At 47.7% G+C, this 18,120-nt stretch overlaps 1 protein-coding gene across 1 annotated transcript in view; it reads left to right on the top strand.

The window, feature by feature from the left end:
• Positions 1 to 18,120, top strand: part of MYO15A (myosin XVA) — a 101,642-nt gene that overhangs the window by 15,702 nt on the left and 67,820 nt on the right. Inside the window, exons 11-24 of the mRNA XM_079953638.1 lie at positions 1,345 to 1,458; positions 3,107 to 3,165; positions 3,324 to 3,447; positions 4,380 to 4,475; positions 4,840 to 4,971; positions 5,535 to 5,660; positions 6,054 to 6,131; positions 7,750 to 7,904; positions 9,159 to 9,204; positions 9,923 to 10,047; positions 11,007 to 11,124; positions 12,893 to 13,068; positions 13,882 to 13,966; positions 16,833 to 16,886. Of these exons, the coding sequence (XP_079809764.1) occupies positions 1,345 to 1,458; positions 3,107 to 3,165; positions 3,324 to 3,447; positions 4,380 to 4,475; positions 4,840 to 4,971; positions 5,535 to 5,660; positions 6,054 to 6,131; positions 7,750 to 7,904; positions 9,159 to 9,204; positions 9,923 to 10,047; positions 11,007 to 11,124; positions 12,893 to 13,068; positions 13,882 to 13,966; positions 16,833 to 16,886 (1,488 nt within the window). The remainder of the gene's footprint in view (positions 1 to 1,344; positions 1,459 to 3,106; positions 3,166 to 3,323; positions 3,448 to 4,379; positions 4,476 to 4,839; positions 4,972 to 5,534; positions 5,661 to 6,053; positions 6,132 to 7,749; positions 7,905 to 9,158; positions 9,205 to 9,922; positions 10,048 to 11,006; positions 11,125 to 12,892; positions 13,069 to 13,881; positions 13,967 to 16,832; positions 16,887 to 18,120) is intronic.

Genomic DNA, 18,120 nt, shown 5'->3' with positions numbered 1-18,120 from the left:
ACCTGGTTTTTATGAACATAGATTGCTTTAAACTCCTTTGAATATTGTTTTAATGTTGTAACCTGCCCTGGGACCTTAGGGTGAAGGGCAGGTAATAAACAAACAAATATACATACAAACTAACAAAGAAATATTACAATTGGAGAAGGTTCAGAAAAGACAACTAAAATAATCAGGCAAAGGGAGTGACTCTATGGAGAAAGGTTGCAGCATTTGGGACTTCCGAGTATAGCAAAAGAAGTGGCATGATACTTAAAGGTAAAGGGACCCCTGACCATTAGGTCCAGTCGTGACCGACTCTGAGGTTGCAGCGCTCATCTCGCTTTATTGGCTGAGGGAGCCGCCGTTTGTCCACAGACAGCTTCTGGGTCATGTGGCCAGCATGACTAAGCCGCTTCTGGCGAACCAGAGCAGTGCACGGAAACGCCATTTACCTTCCCGCCGGAGTGGTACCTACTTATCTATTTGCACTTTGATGTGCTTTCAAACTGCTAGGTTGGCAGGAGCAGGGACCGAGCAACGGGAGCTCACCCCGTCGCGGGGATTCGAACCGCTAACCTTCTGATCAGCAAGTCCTAGGCTCTGTGGTTTAACCCACAGCACCACCCACGTCCCTTGGCATGATACTTACAAGTTTATAAAATGATGCTTGTTGTGGGAAAAGGAAAAGAGACAAGTTTTTCTCGTTCTCTTGTTGGACACAGTGCTGGATTGCCAGATAGACAGAGTAGGCACTAGCCTATGGGCACCAAACCTTTTAGGGGGGCCACGACAACAGATCAAAATAATATTGATTTGATCTTGAAACGAAGTTAAAAGTTCAAGCTTTCTTGGTTCATTGTTATCCTACTAGAGCATGCACACAAGGAGCCCCTCGAGATTTCGACTGCCTAGGGGCCTCAACAGGGTTTAATCTGGTGCTAGTTGGACAGCCAATGAAGCTGACTGTTGAAAAATATAGGGCAGATAAATAAAAGAAAGGACTTCTTATGCAGTACAATGTTAAACTATGGAACTATGGAGGCAGTGGTGGTCACCAACTTGGATGGCTTTAAAATAAGATTGGACAAATTAATGGAGGAGAGAGCTGTCAGTGGTTACTTGCCATGATGGCAAGAGGCAATAATGCTCCTGAATACCAGTTGCCACAAGAAGGGATTGTGCGGCTCTTGGGTCCTCCTTGTGGGTTTCCCACAGGCACCTGGTTGGCTTCTGTGACAACCGGATGCTGGAGGATGTACTGCCTTATCCAGCAGCCTGTTTTTGCTGTGTGTTCTTGAATGTCAACCATGAATAAGGTCGCCCAGCCTCTTTGCAAACATGTCTTGACTTGGTGCTTTGCAGACAGATTGCCAGGAGGTGGCTTCGGTGGTGAGCGCCCGGGAGATCCGCGTTGTGGCCGATCTGTTGAAAATCTCCCCTGAGGGCTTGCAGAAGTCCATCACCTTCAAAGTGACGGTAAAGGGGCAGGCAGCCCTGAGTGCGGAGCTGGGAGGATGGGCACCGAAGGGCAGGTGTCTGTTGCTCTGCTTTTGGGCCAAGAACAGTTAAAGGGTTCATGAGGCAGAGACCCTTTTATTCTGAACTGTTTTTTAAAAAAACCAAAAAAACCTGGAGTGTTGAATATTTTGTGCTGCTTCTGTGCAATGCATCTATTTGTTGCCTTTAATTATAGAATCATATACAGTGGTACCTTGGGTTACATATGCTTCAGGTTACATACGCTTCAGGTTACACACTCCGCTAACCTAGAAATAGTGCTTCAGGTTAAGAACTTTGCTTCAGGATAAGAACAGAAATCAGGCTCCGGCGGCATGGCGGCAGCGGGAGGCCCCATTAGCTAAAGTGGTGCTTCAGGTTAAGAACAGTTTCAGGTTAAGAACGGACCTCCGGAACGAATTAAGTCCTTAACCCGAGGTACCACTGTAATTTTAGAGTTGGAAGGGCTCCAAGGTTCATCTAGTCCAACTCCTTACAATGCAGGGATTCCTGCTCAGAGCTGTTCCTGGGTTGTCTCGAACCACCAGCCTCTTGGTTAACAGCCAGATGCCCTGACCCACAGGCGGGCTCTATTGTTTGTCTGTTAGTTTTTAATTATTATTATAATAAATTGTGCTCTTAATATTTTGTTGTAAGTTGCCCAGGGAATGTTTGTTTATTATGGGCTTCTATATAAATGTAATCATAAATTATAGTAATAATAGGCATGGTTACTCAGCAGGTTGCTCAGGGAGGGGCAAGTGCTTCCTTTCCCTTAGTGATGAATTGCTTAGAACAAAGCGTGTTGTTATGCCCTATATGTTACATTGCAGGAAGGAGAATGTGGACACCTGACTTCTCGGTAAAAAGGCTCTGCCTCATTGATTATTGCAGTCATCCTTGCCCCCCAGCCAGTTGACCTGGTGGGACAGTAGATGGACTCAAGGGCTTCCAGTTTGAGCCCAGCAGCACCTGTGGATTAGGACTTTATTCGCAGTAGCCAATGGCCATAGCAACAATAAAACATTACAGTATATGCAGAAAGGGAAATTTTATATAAGAGCACAATTTAAAGCCCTGAATCAGCAGCCAGTTAGTGGCCCTTATTCTGATTGCTCCTGTTATGAACCTAGCAACCTTTGCTGTTATCTGCTCATTTTGATCTGATAAAAGAAAGGACATTGTGGCAGTGGTTGAGTGCCCTGGAATGGTTATAGAATCATAGAATCATAGAGTTGGAAGAGACCACAAGGGCCATCGAGTACGAGTTAGTACAAGTGAGGTGATGATCTCGTTCCTCAGGTCTTTGCAGAGAGTGCAAGACAGGAGGACGTGTGCCGCTGTTTCGGTGCTACCGTCTCCACAGGGGCAAAGACATTTCTCAGGCAGGATCTTTTGGAATCGACCGTCAAGTACCGCAGATGGCAAAACATCCAGTCTTGCAAGTGTAAAAGCACGTCTATATTTTGGGATAATAAGTTTGTGCAGATATGGGGCCAGAGAATCAAAATGGAAAGGTGTTAGGACGGGGGAGATTCCATGAGGTGGTGGGGACATGATATTTTGTGTGACTGGTGCCGACCATTGGAGGGAGGCCATCTTTCTTCTTCCTTCGCTTTCTCAACAGGAAACCATGAGAGAAAAGATATACACACCCCTCACTGTCGACAGTGCCGTTGATGCCAGGTAAACAGAAACCCCATCCATCTCCACAACCGTAACGCAGAGAGCCATGTGTAAATACTGCAACTCACCCTCAGCACCCCTACTTGTGACTTTGTCTTCTTCCATTTCTTTGCCCACGGTGCTTGTGCATGTGTTTTTTCCTTTCCTCTTTGCCTCAGAGATGCCATTGCCAAGATCCTCTACTCCTTGCTCTTCAACTGGCTCATCGACAGGATTAACAGGCTCACCTACCCCAAGCAAGAAACCCTGTCCATCGCCGTCTTGGATATCTATGGCTTTGAAGTGAGGGAAGAAGCGTTCAGCCAATTATAACCGGGGCCTTCCCCAGAAACTGCTATTTGGTGCCCAACACAAATGTCCCTTGACAAAGGACCTAAGATACAGGGGAGGAGAAGGATAGAATAACACACACACACACCCAGTGCCCCCAGAATGGTGCTTATCATGTCGAGGTGGCTGGTGTTCTCTGGGACTGACTGGGTGGAAGCAGGGCTGGATTGAGGTTTGATGAGGTCCTAAGCTCTTGAAGGTAATGGGGCCCTTTATATGTCCAGCTGTCTTTTGTCAACAAGAAATTGTCACTGTTTTTTGTGTTGAATATATGCTATATGGTAATTTATGGACCTAATAGGTATCTAAAGACATTTGCACATAACAAAATATGTATTTTATCAAAGTAATTTATTTTTTCTTATATTTTGGAGAAGTACATCCAGGTACATCAGGTTTTTTTCCTTAAAGTTTTTTTGGCGGCCCCCGAGAGATTAGGGCCCTAAGCCATAGCTTGTTTAGCTTATACATAAATCCGGCACTGGGTGGAAGGCAGGGAGACCGACAGTAGACGGAGCCATAGTGAAAAACAGGCAGAGACAACTTATTGCCTCCATCCTCCTCCCTGATGGGTTCTTCATGGGGCAGCACTGAGATTAAGAAGCCAGCAGGCAGGACCACCTACTGGACTGTAAGAAAGACAGGAGGCAGGTATGGGCTGGCAGAGGGCAGACAGAGACTAGTGGGGTCGTGCCCCGCTTGCCCCTGATGAATTAGCCTCCAGTGCTGCAATGGCTACTGCTTCTGATATTCCCGGAGGCAGGCTCAGTTCGAGAATGGCAGGCTGGGCTATGGAGCTCTTCTCCTCTATACTGGGTAGCCTAAAGTAGCCTTTTGCTCTGCATGTACACATTTTTTAAACTTGCGGTCTGAATTTTGAATAGGATCTGGGCTTCAACAGCTTTGAGCAGTTATGCATCAATTACGCAAATGAGTATCTCCAATTCTTCTTCAACAAGATTGTCTTCAAGGAGGAGCAGGTGAGGCCAGAATCCACCATCTCCACCATTCTTGGGATTTTGGAGCATCACATTTTTTAATGGATCTGCAGCTATGTTGCACGTGTGTGTGTTTGTGTGTGTGTGTGTGTGTTTGTGTGCGCGCTTCTGTGTGTTTAATGCTGATAAGTTTTATTTTCCTGTTTGCTCTTTTTGTTATAGCTTGCTATTTTTGGTCATTTGTTTTTAAATGATGTGTGTCCCCTTGGAAAATTTGTCATAGGCAGGATTCAAATATCAATAAATAAGTAAATGAAAGCAGCTGGAGCTACAGGCGTCAGTTCATTTGGTGAGGGTGGAGGGGCAGCAGATTCAAATCTAACTAATAAATACATTCTGTATTCAGGAGGAATATATCCGGGAGCATCTTGAGTGGAGAGAAATACCTTTCAATGACAACCAGCCTTGCATTGACCTCATTGCCCAAAGGCCTTATGGGATTTTAAGGATCCTGGATGACCAGAGCAGTTTCCCTCAGGTACCACTTGGTGCTGCGTAGAATCCATGCATAATTTTTTTTTAAGTCTGTTCTAGTCGCAGGATGACAACTAACGGCTTTTGCTCAGAAGCACCTTCCCCATTTATGGAGGCAAGGGAAGCAATGATCCCCCTTTGAGGGGGTGACACTCTTTCTATGCTCAAAGAGCCTTGGAATGAAAGCACCAGAATTTCTGGAAGCAAGCACTGGCCAATGTTTCATGTCCTAATAAATACTGTGGTTGGATCATTCAACGACTCTCAGTGCAAAGGCACAGCGTAACGGCCTGTCTTTAAAAGAGTCTGTCCCTTGCATCTCTGTTTGAGTCACCATTCTGGGCTCAAGCAGCTGAGGGACTCGTGCAGAACCACGGTGAATGGCTCTAGAAGGTGGCCGATTCTTCCTCTTTCACACTCAAAAAGTGTGCCTCCCCTGTCCCAATGGTAGACGCCGCTGGCCTAAAATGGAAAGTGTTTGCAGCAATGGTGAACTTGAATGTCATCCACTGGGTGGACAACATGGGGCACTGCTAGTCTGACCCAGTTATTCCTCCGCCTTGCCAGGCCACGGATCACACATTTCTCCAGAAGTGTCATTACCACCACGGCGCCAACCCGCTTTACTCCAAACCGAAGATGCCGCTACCCGAATTCTCCATCAAGCACTATGCTGGCAAAGTCACCTACCAGGTGAGACACTGGGTGGTTGGGAAGGAGCAACATAAGGAGGATGAACAGGGTACATTCTGCACACATAAAGTGCTTGGTGCCTGGGACCCCCAGCCTCCAGCCCCTCCCATGCCACTGTCACCCTGTTTCCACTGCAAGCCTGGCAGACTGTGCTCTGTGCCTTCACAGCACCATCTAGGCTGCAGCTCCAGCCTGCCTAGGCATTGCATCAGCTGACCCTGCCAAAATCAGGGTGGCCCTGAGGAGCAGTTATTATCAGGGCAGCAGTTTCAGCCCCACGTAGCACAGAAAGTAAGAGTGCCAGACTTCTCCCTGCTTTGAATGGAGAGGTGCTGCACACATAGACTATATTTTGGCTCAGAAAATATAATGCATTTCTTAACCCCACTGCAGGTACACAAGTTCTTGGATAAAAACTACGATCAGGTTCGCTTGGACGTCCTGGAGCTTTTCGTCAACAGCAAAATCAAAGTAGGTGTTTTGGGGTGGCCTCAGGTCGACTGGCTCCAGTGCATCTGATGGCTTCTGTGTTTGGAAGAGTAGGGTGAAGCAGTGTGGTGTGGCTGTTGTTAGTAGCGTCACCCAAATAATACAGACGGAGTCCAGAGAAAAAAAAACCTGATAAAACTTAACTGGGTTAATTGAACTAACAAAACAACAACCACATAATATGAAGAGAAATAAACATAGAGGTAATATCTTTCTTAATTCAGGCTTGTTCATAGCAGGAAGACATACAACAACACAAACAGGAAGGAAAAAGCTCCCTCAGAACTGCACAGCCAATGAAAGCATGAGTTACCTCAGGAAGCATCATGCCATGCTGCCTGGTTGCTAAGCAACACCTCCACCTATTTCCCCCCCTGCTCATTGACTTTAACACTAATTGAATTAACCCTTAAGTTACACACAGAATGATCTCTGCTGTTGCACTTCCAACAGTGGTGGGGAGCATAGGAATGGGGACTTGCAGATACGGGTTGTCTAAATGGGTGATAATTAAAGGTCATTCCTGGCTTCAATGATTGACTTTAGAACAGTCACTATCTCTCTGCATAACCTACTCTGCAGGGCTGGTGTGCATCCAGGTGGTTGAACATTTTTTGTCCTGAGGGGCACATCAGGGACCCCACATCAGGGGTAGGTATGGCCAACTCTCACACACATACCTGTACTCATGCACACACAAACCCACACACCTAGGTCTCTCTGCTCAGCTGATCTGTGTATATTAGTTTAAGGAAAGTTACTGCCATCCCGCGCTCATCAAATTATGAATCTGATGACCAGGGAGGGGCAGATTTGCATGCCCATCAAGGTAAAGTGCTGGATGGAGAAGTTTAAATGTCTCTGTACTCCCCAGGGGGTTGCTTCTGTTTTTATTTATTTATATTTTTGACCCAGCTGCAAAAATAGATGAGGTATTGGGTAGGGGAGAAATATCAGACCTCTCAACCACTCCTGGTCTACACTATTCTCACCTAGGGATGGGGAAGGAATTCGTCCAGTACAGCACTGATTCTAATGCTAACCTGTTTAATTAATACTTTCCAGAACATAGCTTATCCTTTGAAAGTCACACTTCTCCTAACCTTGCAGTGCAGTTTTCCAGCCCCCAAAACGTGTGTATGCAGGGGAATAAATGCCTAGAAATACTGCACTGTACTACTTTATTGCAGCGTACTGGGGAAAATTGCCAATTGCATTTGCTAGACCGAATGGTGTATAAACACAGGTGTATCAGGAGAAATGCACAGGAAAATGAGTCTCAATGTTCATGCAAACTTTTTTTTTTTAAAAAAAAAATCACAATCTGATCTTGAAATGGGGCGAACTGAAATTTAAGATGGGGTGGGGGGAAGAAACTAAGACGGACAGATCCACCCATCCTTAAAATCTCTCCCTGTTCTCATTTCATCTTCACGACAGCCATGCCAGGTAGGTTAGGCTGGCAGAGAGTGGTTTGCCCAAGATCCCCCAGCAAACGTCCTCCGTGCAGCGAGAGCTGGATCAAAACAGAATGAGTTGCGAATGTCCCACCTTCTCCCAAAATGCCCCCTACAAAATGTCTCCTCTGCTCTTGCCCCAGATGGTGGCCAACCTTTTCTACAGCCATGCCCAGGTGATAGCTCAGCAGAAGACCATGATGGGGAGAAGCAGCACCAGCAGGCGGAAATTTAAGTCCCACACGGTGGCAGCGAAATTCCAGCAGTCGCTTTCGGACCTCGTGGATAAAATGGAGAGGTGAGGAAGGCATAGGGGAAGCACTGGTGTAAATAGCTTTTCAAATTGCCGGCATGGAGGGCCCATGAACCGGATCAGGACCCTGGCAGGCTGGCAGGCAAGGGAGTCCAAAACCCGCTGTTCCGGGTTCTCTTCCAGCCCTGCCTGGAGATGTCAGGGAGTGAACCTGGCACCTCTTGCTTGCAAAGCAAAGTCGTTGCGCTATAGTCAAAGACATAGGAACGTCAGAAGCTTAGCAACGTCTACACTGACACACAGCAGCTGTCCAGGATTTCAGATGGTGTTTTCTCCCAGTCCTGCCTGCAGGTGCCAGGGATTGAACCTGCATTGAGCTAAGATCCTTCCCCTGAAAATTAAGTAAGATTCTAGTCCTCAGTGTTACAGATCTTGTATAAAGGGATGGAACTGCCCCCTGTCAAATCAGAACATTGGTACAGCTAGTCCAGTATGGTCCATACGGTCTGGCAGCAGCTCTCTGTGGTTTCAGACAGGAGACATTCTCATTTTTGTTAGGGTGTGAAACCTAAGACGCTGGCATGTTAGCAATGTCATGTGACTTTAAGAAGTCAAGCTCGTTAAGTTGTTAAGTTGCTCATTATATAAAGAGTGTTTGTTTTCTCTGCCTGGGGGGGCGTGAAGCAAAAATGTCGGAAAGCTCCGGAGGTGTTTCTGTTATCTTTCTGCAATAAACCTGTCTTTGGAAAGACAGGCTTCCCTGTGTCGTTATTTCTTTGCTGCTGAGACTCTGAAGCTTGTACTGCAACAAGAATCTCTGCACTGGACTTAATTAATGCTCTGCAAAGAGAACTGTTGCTGGTTGCGCAGCGGAAGCGTTTACTGGACCAGTACACAGACTCTCTTAATTTTTACCTGGAGATGCTGAGGATTTAACCTGCATGCAAAGCTGGCACTCTCCCACTAAGCTGCAGTCCTTCCCTAGAGGTGGCAAGGAACAGATTTAGGTCCTTTGCGCATTTGTTGCTTCCCATAGAGTGAAGCAGCGGTGATTTTCATACTGTATGCGGGTGGTTTTTAAATTGACCCATGACCTGGATCGGGACCATGGCAAGTTGGGGGGGGGGAGCAAGGGGGTCCTGAACCTGCTGTTTGCATGAGCAGGATATTTCCCATTTGTGCCAGTGGAAGCTTCTTCCTTCATGCAAATAGCAGGCAATTCCATTCAATATGCACCACTCTCAGGATGAAGACATTTTATAGTCCCATCGTATGTGTGTTTTTCTTCTTCTTCTGCAGATGTAACCCTTTCTTCGTCCGCTGCATCAAACCCAACAATAAGAAGGTATGGACTTGCTGTGTCCTAAGGGGAAAGGGACATAGGAAGCTGCCTTTTTGCAGAGTCAGACTGCTGGTCCATCTAGATCAATGTTGCTGACACTGACTGGTAGCAGCTCTGCAGGGTTTCAGGCAGAAGTCTTTCTTAGCCCTTCCTGGAACTGCCAGGGGTTGAACTTGAGACCTTTTGCATGCAAAAGCAAGTGCCCTACCACTGAACTATGGCCCTCTCTCAAGAGCGTTTTCATAGAACGGTAGGGTCATCTGATACAATCCCCTGCAATGCAGGAAATTTTGATCATGACATTTAATGGCTTCACTTTCACCCCACCTCCTTGCAGTGCTAACACAGCTGCAGCCAAGCCTCTCCCTCCTTGCAGAACCACAGTTTCTACAATGCAGCCTTATGGTCTCTAAACTATTTCTCCTTCTACTGCCCTTCCATAACCCCCACTCATTTCCTTCCAATTGTCTCCTCAATAGTATTTTGGGCACCTGCTGAGTCATTCAGAAACTGATGGATGCTGAGTCATCCATCACAGGTAAAGGAAGGCCTGTCACTAAATGGCGCTTCTTCTGGCCTGATAACCCAGGGTTTGAGTCGTCCAGAGAGCTCCTCTCTCACACTCTGTCAGGCTCGTTTCTCCTATCACGATATGAATCCTGAACCAGTCGGCTCATTTACTATCCTATCCAATGCTCTCCTTCGCTTCTTCCTCAACCAGAAGCCAGGACTTTTTGAGCCGGACGTAGTCAGCAGCCAGCTGCGGTACTCGGGAATTCTGGAGACCATCCGCATCCGCAAAGAGGGCTTTCCCGTTCGCATCCCCTTCCAGACGTTCATTGAAAGGTATGGTCAACAAGGGCTCTGACCCAAGAAGGCAAGGAAGGGGAAGAGCAATTGCAGGCTCTGACAGGCAGGCTTGGCTGCGGTATTCTTGCTAATTTTGCCTGGGAGCCTTTGGTTGGGAAGAACTTTGTTGAAAGCTTTATTTAGTGTCCCAGGTATATGGTCAAAACAAAATAAAAGAAAAAAAATTCCTTCCAGTAGCACCTTAAAGACCAACTAAGCTAGTTCTAGGTATGAGCTTTCGTGTGCATGCACACTTCTTCAGATACACACAGTGTGCATGCACACGAAAGCTCATACCTAGAACTAACTTAGTTGGTCTTTAAGGTGCTACTGGAAGTAATTTTTTTTCTTTTATTTTGTTTTGACTATGGCAGACCAACACGGCTACCTATCTGTAACCAGGTATATGGTGTCTACCAGGGCTCCCCTAACCACATGCTTATTAGCAGAGCCAGCCCCAAATGTTTTGCTGCTGTGTTCGCCCCTGTTCCAGAAGTTGACCAGGGTGGCAACTGACTTTTTGTTCAGTTGTGGCACTATGTTAGCATCCTTTGTTGGGTGAGAAGGAAAAATAAAACTGTACAGTGGTACCTCGGATTAAGTACTTAATTCGTTCCGGAGGTCCGTTCTTAACCTGAAACTGTTCTTAACCTGAAGCACCACTTTAGCTAATGGGGCCTCCTGCTGCTGCCACGCCGCCGGAGCACAATTTCTGTTCTCATCCTGAAGCAAAGTTCTTAACCTGAAGCACTATTTCTGGGTTAGCGGAGTCTGTAACCTGAAGTGTATGTAACCTGAAGCGTATGTAACCCGAGGTACCACTGTACATAGAAAGGATTTTTGGACTTTGACTCCCATAAGCCCCAGCCAGCATAGCCGGTGATGAGGGATGATGGGAGTTGTAGTCCGGCAACAGTTGGAGGGCACCTAATCACACCCTCAGCCTGTCTCTTTAGGTACCGCTGCCTTGTTGATATCAAACAAGGCATGATCCCTGATGCATGGAACAGTGCGGTAGTGCTGAAGAAGCTATGCGCAGCCACCCCCGATATGTACTGCATTGGAGCCACCAAGGTACAGCCGCCATTTTCCTTGATAATCATGGTTGTAAGTAACTGCTGGGCAGCTTGGAGCGTGGAAATTCCCACCCCTGGGTTTTCTGTCATGGGGTGATGAGCCATGGGGTCTCTCCACCTCTCAGCTGACCAAGGTGAATGGACAGTTCACCTGCCTGCGTCTGAGGGAGAGGCGAGGCAGCAAGGCCACATCCATTGGCCAGGCTGGGAGAGCTAACTGCCACAGAGCTCCTCCTCTGTCAGAAGTGTCTTCATCTGTAACCATTCCACCTCGTTGCATCTGAGGAAGAAACAAGACACCTAAGCCCCCTTCACTGGCAAGGCTTGGACACTGGCAGAGGAAGGGGCTGCGCTGGGTGCAGTCCGCCCTGGGTGTCATCCCTGAGGGGGGTGACATCACCACACCACCCCTCTGGGATGCTTGCCCTTGCCCCCGTGGGCAGCTTGCCCCACCCCTGGGTGCTAGCTCCGCCTCTGGGCTTGGACCAACTCCCATTCGGCCAAAGAACTGCCTCTCCCATCAGATGTCAAAGAGATTAACGATTATGCAACCTCCCATAGACATCTGAAGACAGCCCTGGGTAGGGAAGCTTTTAATGCTTGCTGTATCTTGTGTTTTCTTATATTCTGTTGGAAGCTGCTCAGGGTGGCTGGGGCAACCCAGTCAGAGGGGCAAGGTACGAGTAATAAATGATTATGATTATTCCACTTGGCTATTGCATCACAAAACAGCATGAAAAAATCTGTGATATTCTCATGGGGCCTACCTGGATAGATTTGTTTGGCTCTTCCTCTTTGCCATTCCTGTTTATTACTTTCACATTATGTCTCTTAGATTGTGATGTGTTATTGTAAAACAGAAACTACCCCCCAGCGTAGGAGCCAACTCCTAGGGGCCAAGGGATCTTCAGGACCCAAAATAAAATATTTGAGGAGGGTGCCCCCCCCAATTGATGGGCATTGCCAGTCAAATGGTGTGTACTCACTACATCATGTGATCCATTATACAGGGCAGGGCTTACTTGGGCCCCCCAATATTTTATTGAATTTGGTCCTCCTGCCCCTCCAGTGCTTTGACGGGAAAGCTGTTGTACAGTGGTGCCTCTCAAGACGAAATTAATCCGTTCCATGAGGCTCTTCATATAGCGGTTTTTTCGTTTTGCGAAGCAAGCCCATTGACAGCTTAGCGGATTAGCGCTATTAGCGGTTTAGCGGCTTTTAGCGATCAGCTGTTAAGCGGCTTATCAGCAGATCAGCTGATAAGCGGCTTAGCGCCTTAGGCAAAGGGGGGGGGGAAGGGGGAAAAACCCGCAGGAACTCGCAAGACATTTTTGTCTTGCGAAGCAAGCCCATAGGGAAATTCGTTTTGCGAAGCGCCTCCAAAACGGAAAACCCTTTCGTCTAGCGGGTTTTCCGTCTTGCGAGGTGTTCGTCTTGCGGGGCACCACTGTATAAATGTCATGAATAACTGAATGCCAAGGAAAGTTGGGTGTAGGTAGCAGCCACCCAGAGCCACTGCAGTGGGTTGGTTAAGAGCTCTGGACTAGGACATAGGAGAGACCAGGGTTCAAATCCACACTTCACTGGGTTACCTTGGAAACCAGTTGCTGCTTCTCGGCCTAACCCACCTCGCAGGTTGTTGTGAGAAAGGATCAGGAGAGGGAGGACTGTGTACGCCACCCTCGATCGCCTTGGAGGAAAGGTGGGAGAGAAGTGCAATTAATTAATGAGTTATTCTGATGCTCCCCTCCCCCTCCTCACCCCAGCTCTTCATGAAGGAGAATGTCTACCAGCACTTGGAAGGGAAGCGAGAACGGATTGTCCACATGGCAGCTCTAACGCTGCAGCGGTACACGCGGGGCTTCTTGATCAAGAAACGCTTCTTCGCCCTCCGCCATAAGATCATCCTCTTCCAGGCGCGGGCCAGAGGCTATCTTGTCAGGTGCACAGCTGCAACATGCTCTCCACGCTAGAGATAGAGGAGGACAGGCATCTGTGTGTGCTTGGGAAGGGTGTGTGAGAACACGGGCCAGCATCAGCCATCGCCATTGTGGTTATGTCTGACATGACACACGTGGCGTAACGTCACATCATCATACGGTATCCCCACCCCTGACTTGCACAATGGATTGTTGGAGCAGAGGAATAGGCAGCGTAATGACATCACATCTTACACTGCGCAAAACGAGGCTAGGGATGGGAAGCCACTGGCCGGTGGGTCAGCCTCAGCCCATCACGGGGTTCGACCACAAAGCCTTTTTAAAAACCACATCCACCTTCCAATCAGGTGACATCAGTGACCTGTGGGAGGTTGGTGTTCAATTCTGCATTGGTCCAACCAGCATTTGGCCCAATCTACTCCGCAGGATTTAGCCCCTGCTCACCAGCTGATGATCAGAGGTTGAATCCTGCTAAGTTCCCTGCAGAGAGTAGGATTCTGTTCATCAGGCAGCAGTTTTGCTGGGTGCTACTTCAAAGGGGAGCGTGGGGCTGTTTGAAAGCCCTTTTGCAAACAGCCCTTCACTGCTCTTTGAAGTCCCAGCAGGCTGCAAAGCACAGCACCACTAGGTGTATCTCAGCACCTGAATTTTGATTTGCCTGTTCCCTCTGCATGTTAAACGTGTGCCATTTGTGTCTGCTCTGTTTGTCCGTTATCGTCTTTTATTTTGGTTTTTTGCCTTGGGTAGGAGAAAGTGTTGTTGAGGCTGGGTGTGATCTTTCCCACCTCCGTACCGGGGGGTTTCCCGTCCTGCAGGCAAAGGTACCGGAGGCTGCGTCGAACCCTCATCAAGGTCAGGTGCCTGGTACGCATCTATGTGAATCGCAGGAGATACCTTAAGGTGAGTCCCGTCTTGTCTGGGCAGTGGTAGAGAAGGTGTGGGAACCTGGAGGGTGGCAAGGGAAGGGGATTTTGTAGCAGGCAAAATGAGACAAATTGGACACCTGCAAGCAGAACTTGAGTGCAACTGTGTCCTCTCTTCCTGCCATTAAACAGGGAATCTGGGTTGAGTTGAATGTGCATTTTCACCTGTGTGCTCCATCCAATTTTAAACATTGCATTTTGTGTCTAAGCATCACGTAATGCACATCCTCCTCACCCCACCTCCAGTTGTTCAGAGGTTTGCATAGTGAGGGCAGCAGGTTGGCTTGATTGTTTGAAGCAGTTTAGATGCCCAGCTATCCCCGAATGAATAGATCCAAACCTGTGTTACCTGTCTGGCAGGAGACTCTGAAAGCCTGCTGTATCCCTGCCCCACCCTTAATTGATGAGATGCAGGTATATTGTACTTCTTATAAACTTACCATTTCTCATTGTTGGGCTTTCAAAAGATAAATCTTCCAGTGCAGATTTAAACTTCCAGTGAAGTCCACAGCCCCCCACTGTTGAACAGTTCTCACTGTCAGAAATTTCTTCCAGATGTTTAGCTGGAATGTGCCTTGTTCGCTTTTTTTTTTTGAGTAGGAGAACGACGTTGCAAAAATTCAGAGAAGTGCAAATTTCGAAGGATTGCTGTGCTTTGGTTCACGTCTTGTTTCGGGAATTGGGAATCATTTCCCCTCAGCCTTAGTCAGAGCAACGAGAGAGGTGTTAGGAAGAAGTGAAAAAGTGAAAATGAAAGGGAGCCGTATTGGCCCCCAAGAAAAATGCCACATTCCATATTAGCACGATGCCTTTATTAGTTCACACTGTTTTGTGACCTCTTAGTTGGCCCTTAAGGATACCTGCCCTGATGTGGGTAGAAGCAAAGAGGTTGAAGGGAGGACCAGAGAAGAGAAGCATGCAGTAGTTGAGGAGGGTCTCCTCTGTATTACTAGCTGATAGTCTCTCACATTTTCATCTGGGTTTCAGCACATGCATGAGGTGCACCAGAGGCTGGACCATTAGGATGAATGGGGCCCAGTCTGCCTTATCACTTACAACCAAGTGGGAGGAGGGAGCTGCCTGTCATTGGCACTGGTTCCACCTATCGTTGGTCTCCCTGCCTTCATCCATACCAGTTCTAATACCATACCAGCCACCACAGATCACAGATGGGGCACTGAGCCTTGCCTAGGGATGGGGAAGAGATGTGATTCAGTTTGCATTTTAACTTACAAAATTTGCCCTTTCCAAAACAGTCTATGAACTGCGACACAGCCGTCTTTCAAAACATGCTGTGCAGTTCTCCAACCAAGCAACGTATACAAAAATGCACATGCTTCTGTAAAGCGTGCCTAAAAATGTGTACGTTAGTGAAAGTAACATGCAAATATGCCTTTTCATTAGGTGGGTTTGTTTTGCAAAAAGTGTGCTTATTGGGCAAAAATGCATGCAAGAATGTGTACATTAGGAGAATCAGAATAAGAAGAATCTTCATTGGCACCAGCCGTTAGCCATAGCAATAAAATAAAATGTACTGAAGATAGAGGTAAAAACTTAACTATACAAAATATATTCTAGAGGTTTCCATCAATGATCAGATAGATCTTGTTCTAATTGCCCCTGCGAAAAATGTGGCAGTTTTTGCCGTCACCTGGTTATCTTCATCTGCTAGGAGAAAGGACACAGTAGCAATGGTTGAGCGACCTGGTATGGTAGAGGGGCAATAACCTCAAATCTTTTATAACGAGTGCAGGCTAGAAGCACACAAGCTACTGATTCAATACTGCCATCTCCACATGGACATAAGCATTTTTCCAGTGGGATTTGTTGAAATCGGAGAAATCTGTGCTAAAATGCTGGTGGGTTTTCATGAAGTCTTAAAAGCAGCAGCAACTATTTTTTTGCAAAGTGATGTGGAAATGTGGAGAACCGATCTTAAGATTGGAAAAATGGAAAACCCAAACCGGTGCATTCGCCCATCCCTAGCTTTACAGAGGGGATGTTGAGTGTCAGTTTCATGCGAAGGGTTAACTTGTGACTCAGCCGTATCCATAAGCAAACAACGGTAACTGGAGCAGCTGCCTGGCAGACAGGGTTATAGCTGGCACATGCCCCAGCGCTCAGGCACAGAGGCAGCAGCCCAACGGATACCATGAAGAGCGTCCGCTTCCAGGTGGATGGGGACGAAGAAGCAGCGAGTCATGGCAGGGTAAGGTTTCCCAGGTGGAGTGATGCAGGGATTAGGAGGCCACTTGTGGCATTGCAGCTGCCTGCAGGCGTTTTTAAACACAGGCGACCAGTCCTACCTTTGGCGCAGAGGGTCAACACACCTTAGGCAGCAGCGTGATAAATACTCATTTGTAGCAAGAAAGCCTGCTAAGAATCTCTTGGCACTTTGACAACTGCATGGAAGGGCCAATGGCTGAGTGGCAGACAGTCTGCTGTGCGTGATGCTCGAGGTCCAATCCGCATCATCTCGATGTTCTCCCTCTACTGTCGGAGTCAGTATGCCTCTAAATGCCAGTTTGCTGGAGAGCTTGTGGGCTTCTCTGGGGCCTCTTTTGGGCCACGATGGGAGCAGAGGAATGGAATAGATGGGCCTTTGGCCTGATCTAGCAAAGGCTGTCTAGTTCTTACTGAATTGCTATGGCTTCCACTCATGGGCTTTCAAAATGAGGGGAGGCAAGAGAGTCTGACTCAAGTGGTGGACATGCCAAATGGTCAAAATCGTTATGAGATTGTGGGTTTTGCACCCAGGCTCCAAAATGCCTTGCACTTTCCCAGGAAAGGGTTGGATTTGGGCTAAGTGCTTAACTGACCATGGAAATGCACTCTGCTTTCAGAGAAAGGAAGAGGAGCGCCGGAGAGCTGAGGAGGAGAGGAAAAAAAATGAACAGGTAACATGGTGGGCACTGCCCTCATGCCAGGCATGGATTGGAGTAGTTCCTCGGCTCAAGTAGATTCTGAACACACACAAACACACACAAGAATGTGTGTGCTTGGCACTTTGAAAAGAACCAAATTCTCCATGCAAATATAGTAACTTTGCATAATACAATGATTGCTGTTCCGTCCGGCCCCAGGAAGAAACAAGAAAGTATACAGAGCTCTGCAGCTTTGCCCATTCTGACCTCAGGTTAAGGTCCTATTCAGACACACTCTGTTTTCCAATGTTTTATCAGGCGTTGTTGCTTATAGGCTTTGAAGGAGTGTGTGGGGGTGGGTGGGTGGGTGGGTTAGTATCCATGAGGTCTAGAAACATCTCTTTCGCTCTTTGACATGGAAGCTGAAATTCTCAGGCAGCTGGATCCTCTGCCAATTTCTCTTCTTTTCCTTTTGCTTCTGTGGAAATGCAGAGCAGCAGCACAGCACAGATCATGGCAGAAGTTTCCTGGAAGCCAAATTCCTTTCTGCCTATCAGGAAAGCAGATACTTTGGAAACTTTCTCCTTTCCTTTCCTTTCCTTTCCTTTACTTTTTTGCATGTGAGACCTAGCAACTAGTACAGGGGTCCCCAAACTAAGGTCCATGGGCTGGATAAGGCCCGAGGGACTCGTTTATCCGGCCCGCGGCGACCACCCACCGCCCACTCTTACCGGCACTGCACTGCACGGCTGCCCACTTCCGAATCAGAAGAGCACCGAAATTGCTTGTGCGCATGTGCAAGTGTTATTTGCGCATGCGCAAGTGGTGTTTCCAGTGCATATCTGGGTCGGAGGAGGCCCGTGCACATGCGCACAAGCTATTTCCGGTGCTCCTCTGACCTGGAAGTGTGCCGGAAATAGCCTGTGTGCACGCATATGGGCACGTGCTCCCCCGCCCTCCGGCCTGCCACGCGATCGGTGCTGGAGACACTGGCCCGAGGCGCGGTAAGTTTGCTGACCCCTCATCTAGTACCTTATTCTCATGCAGCCTATGCACCTTTACCCTTGAAAATCATTCCACATATGAGGAACAGACCCAGATTTGTGACTGAGTTGTGCTTTGGCTTAACTTTGGCCATGCTCGGAGATCTAACCATTTTTTAGAGCGGTGAATGAACCTTGTATGGATTGGGCCCAGCGGAGGAGAGTAGCTGAACAGAGAGCAGCAACAGCCAGTGGGCAGGAGGCAGCCCACTGGGAAGGGAGGG

The sequence above is a fragment of the Podarcis cretensis genome (genome assembly GCF_951804945.1).
Source record: "Podarcis cretensis genome assembly, chromosome: 14".
NCBI lineage: Eukaryota > Metazoa > Chordata > Lepidosauria > Squamata > Lacertidae > Podarcis > Podarcis cretensis.
The sequence above is the reverse complement of the archived record's forward strand: the minus strand, read 5'-3'. Positions and strand labels throughout refer to the sequence as shown.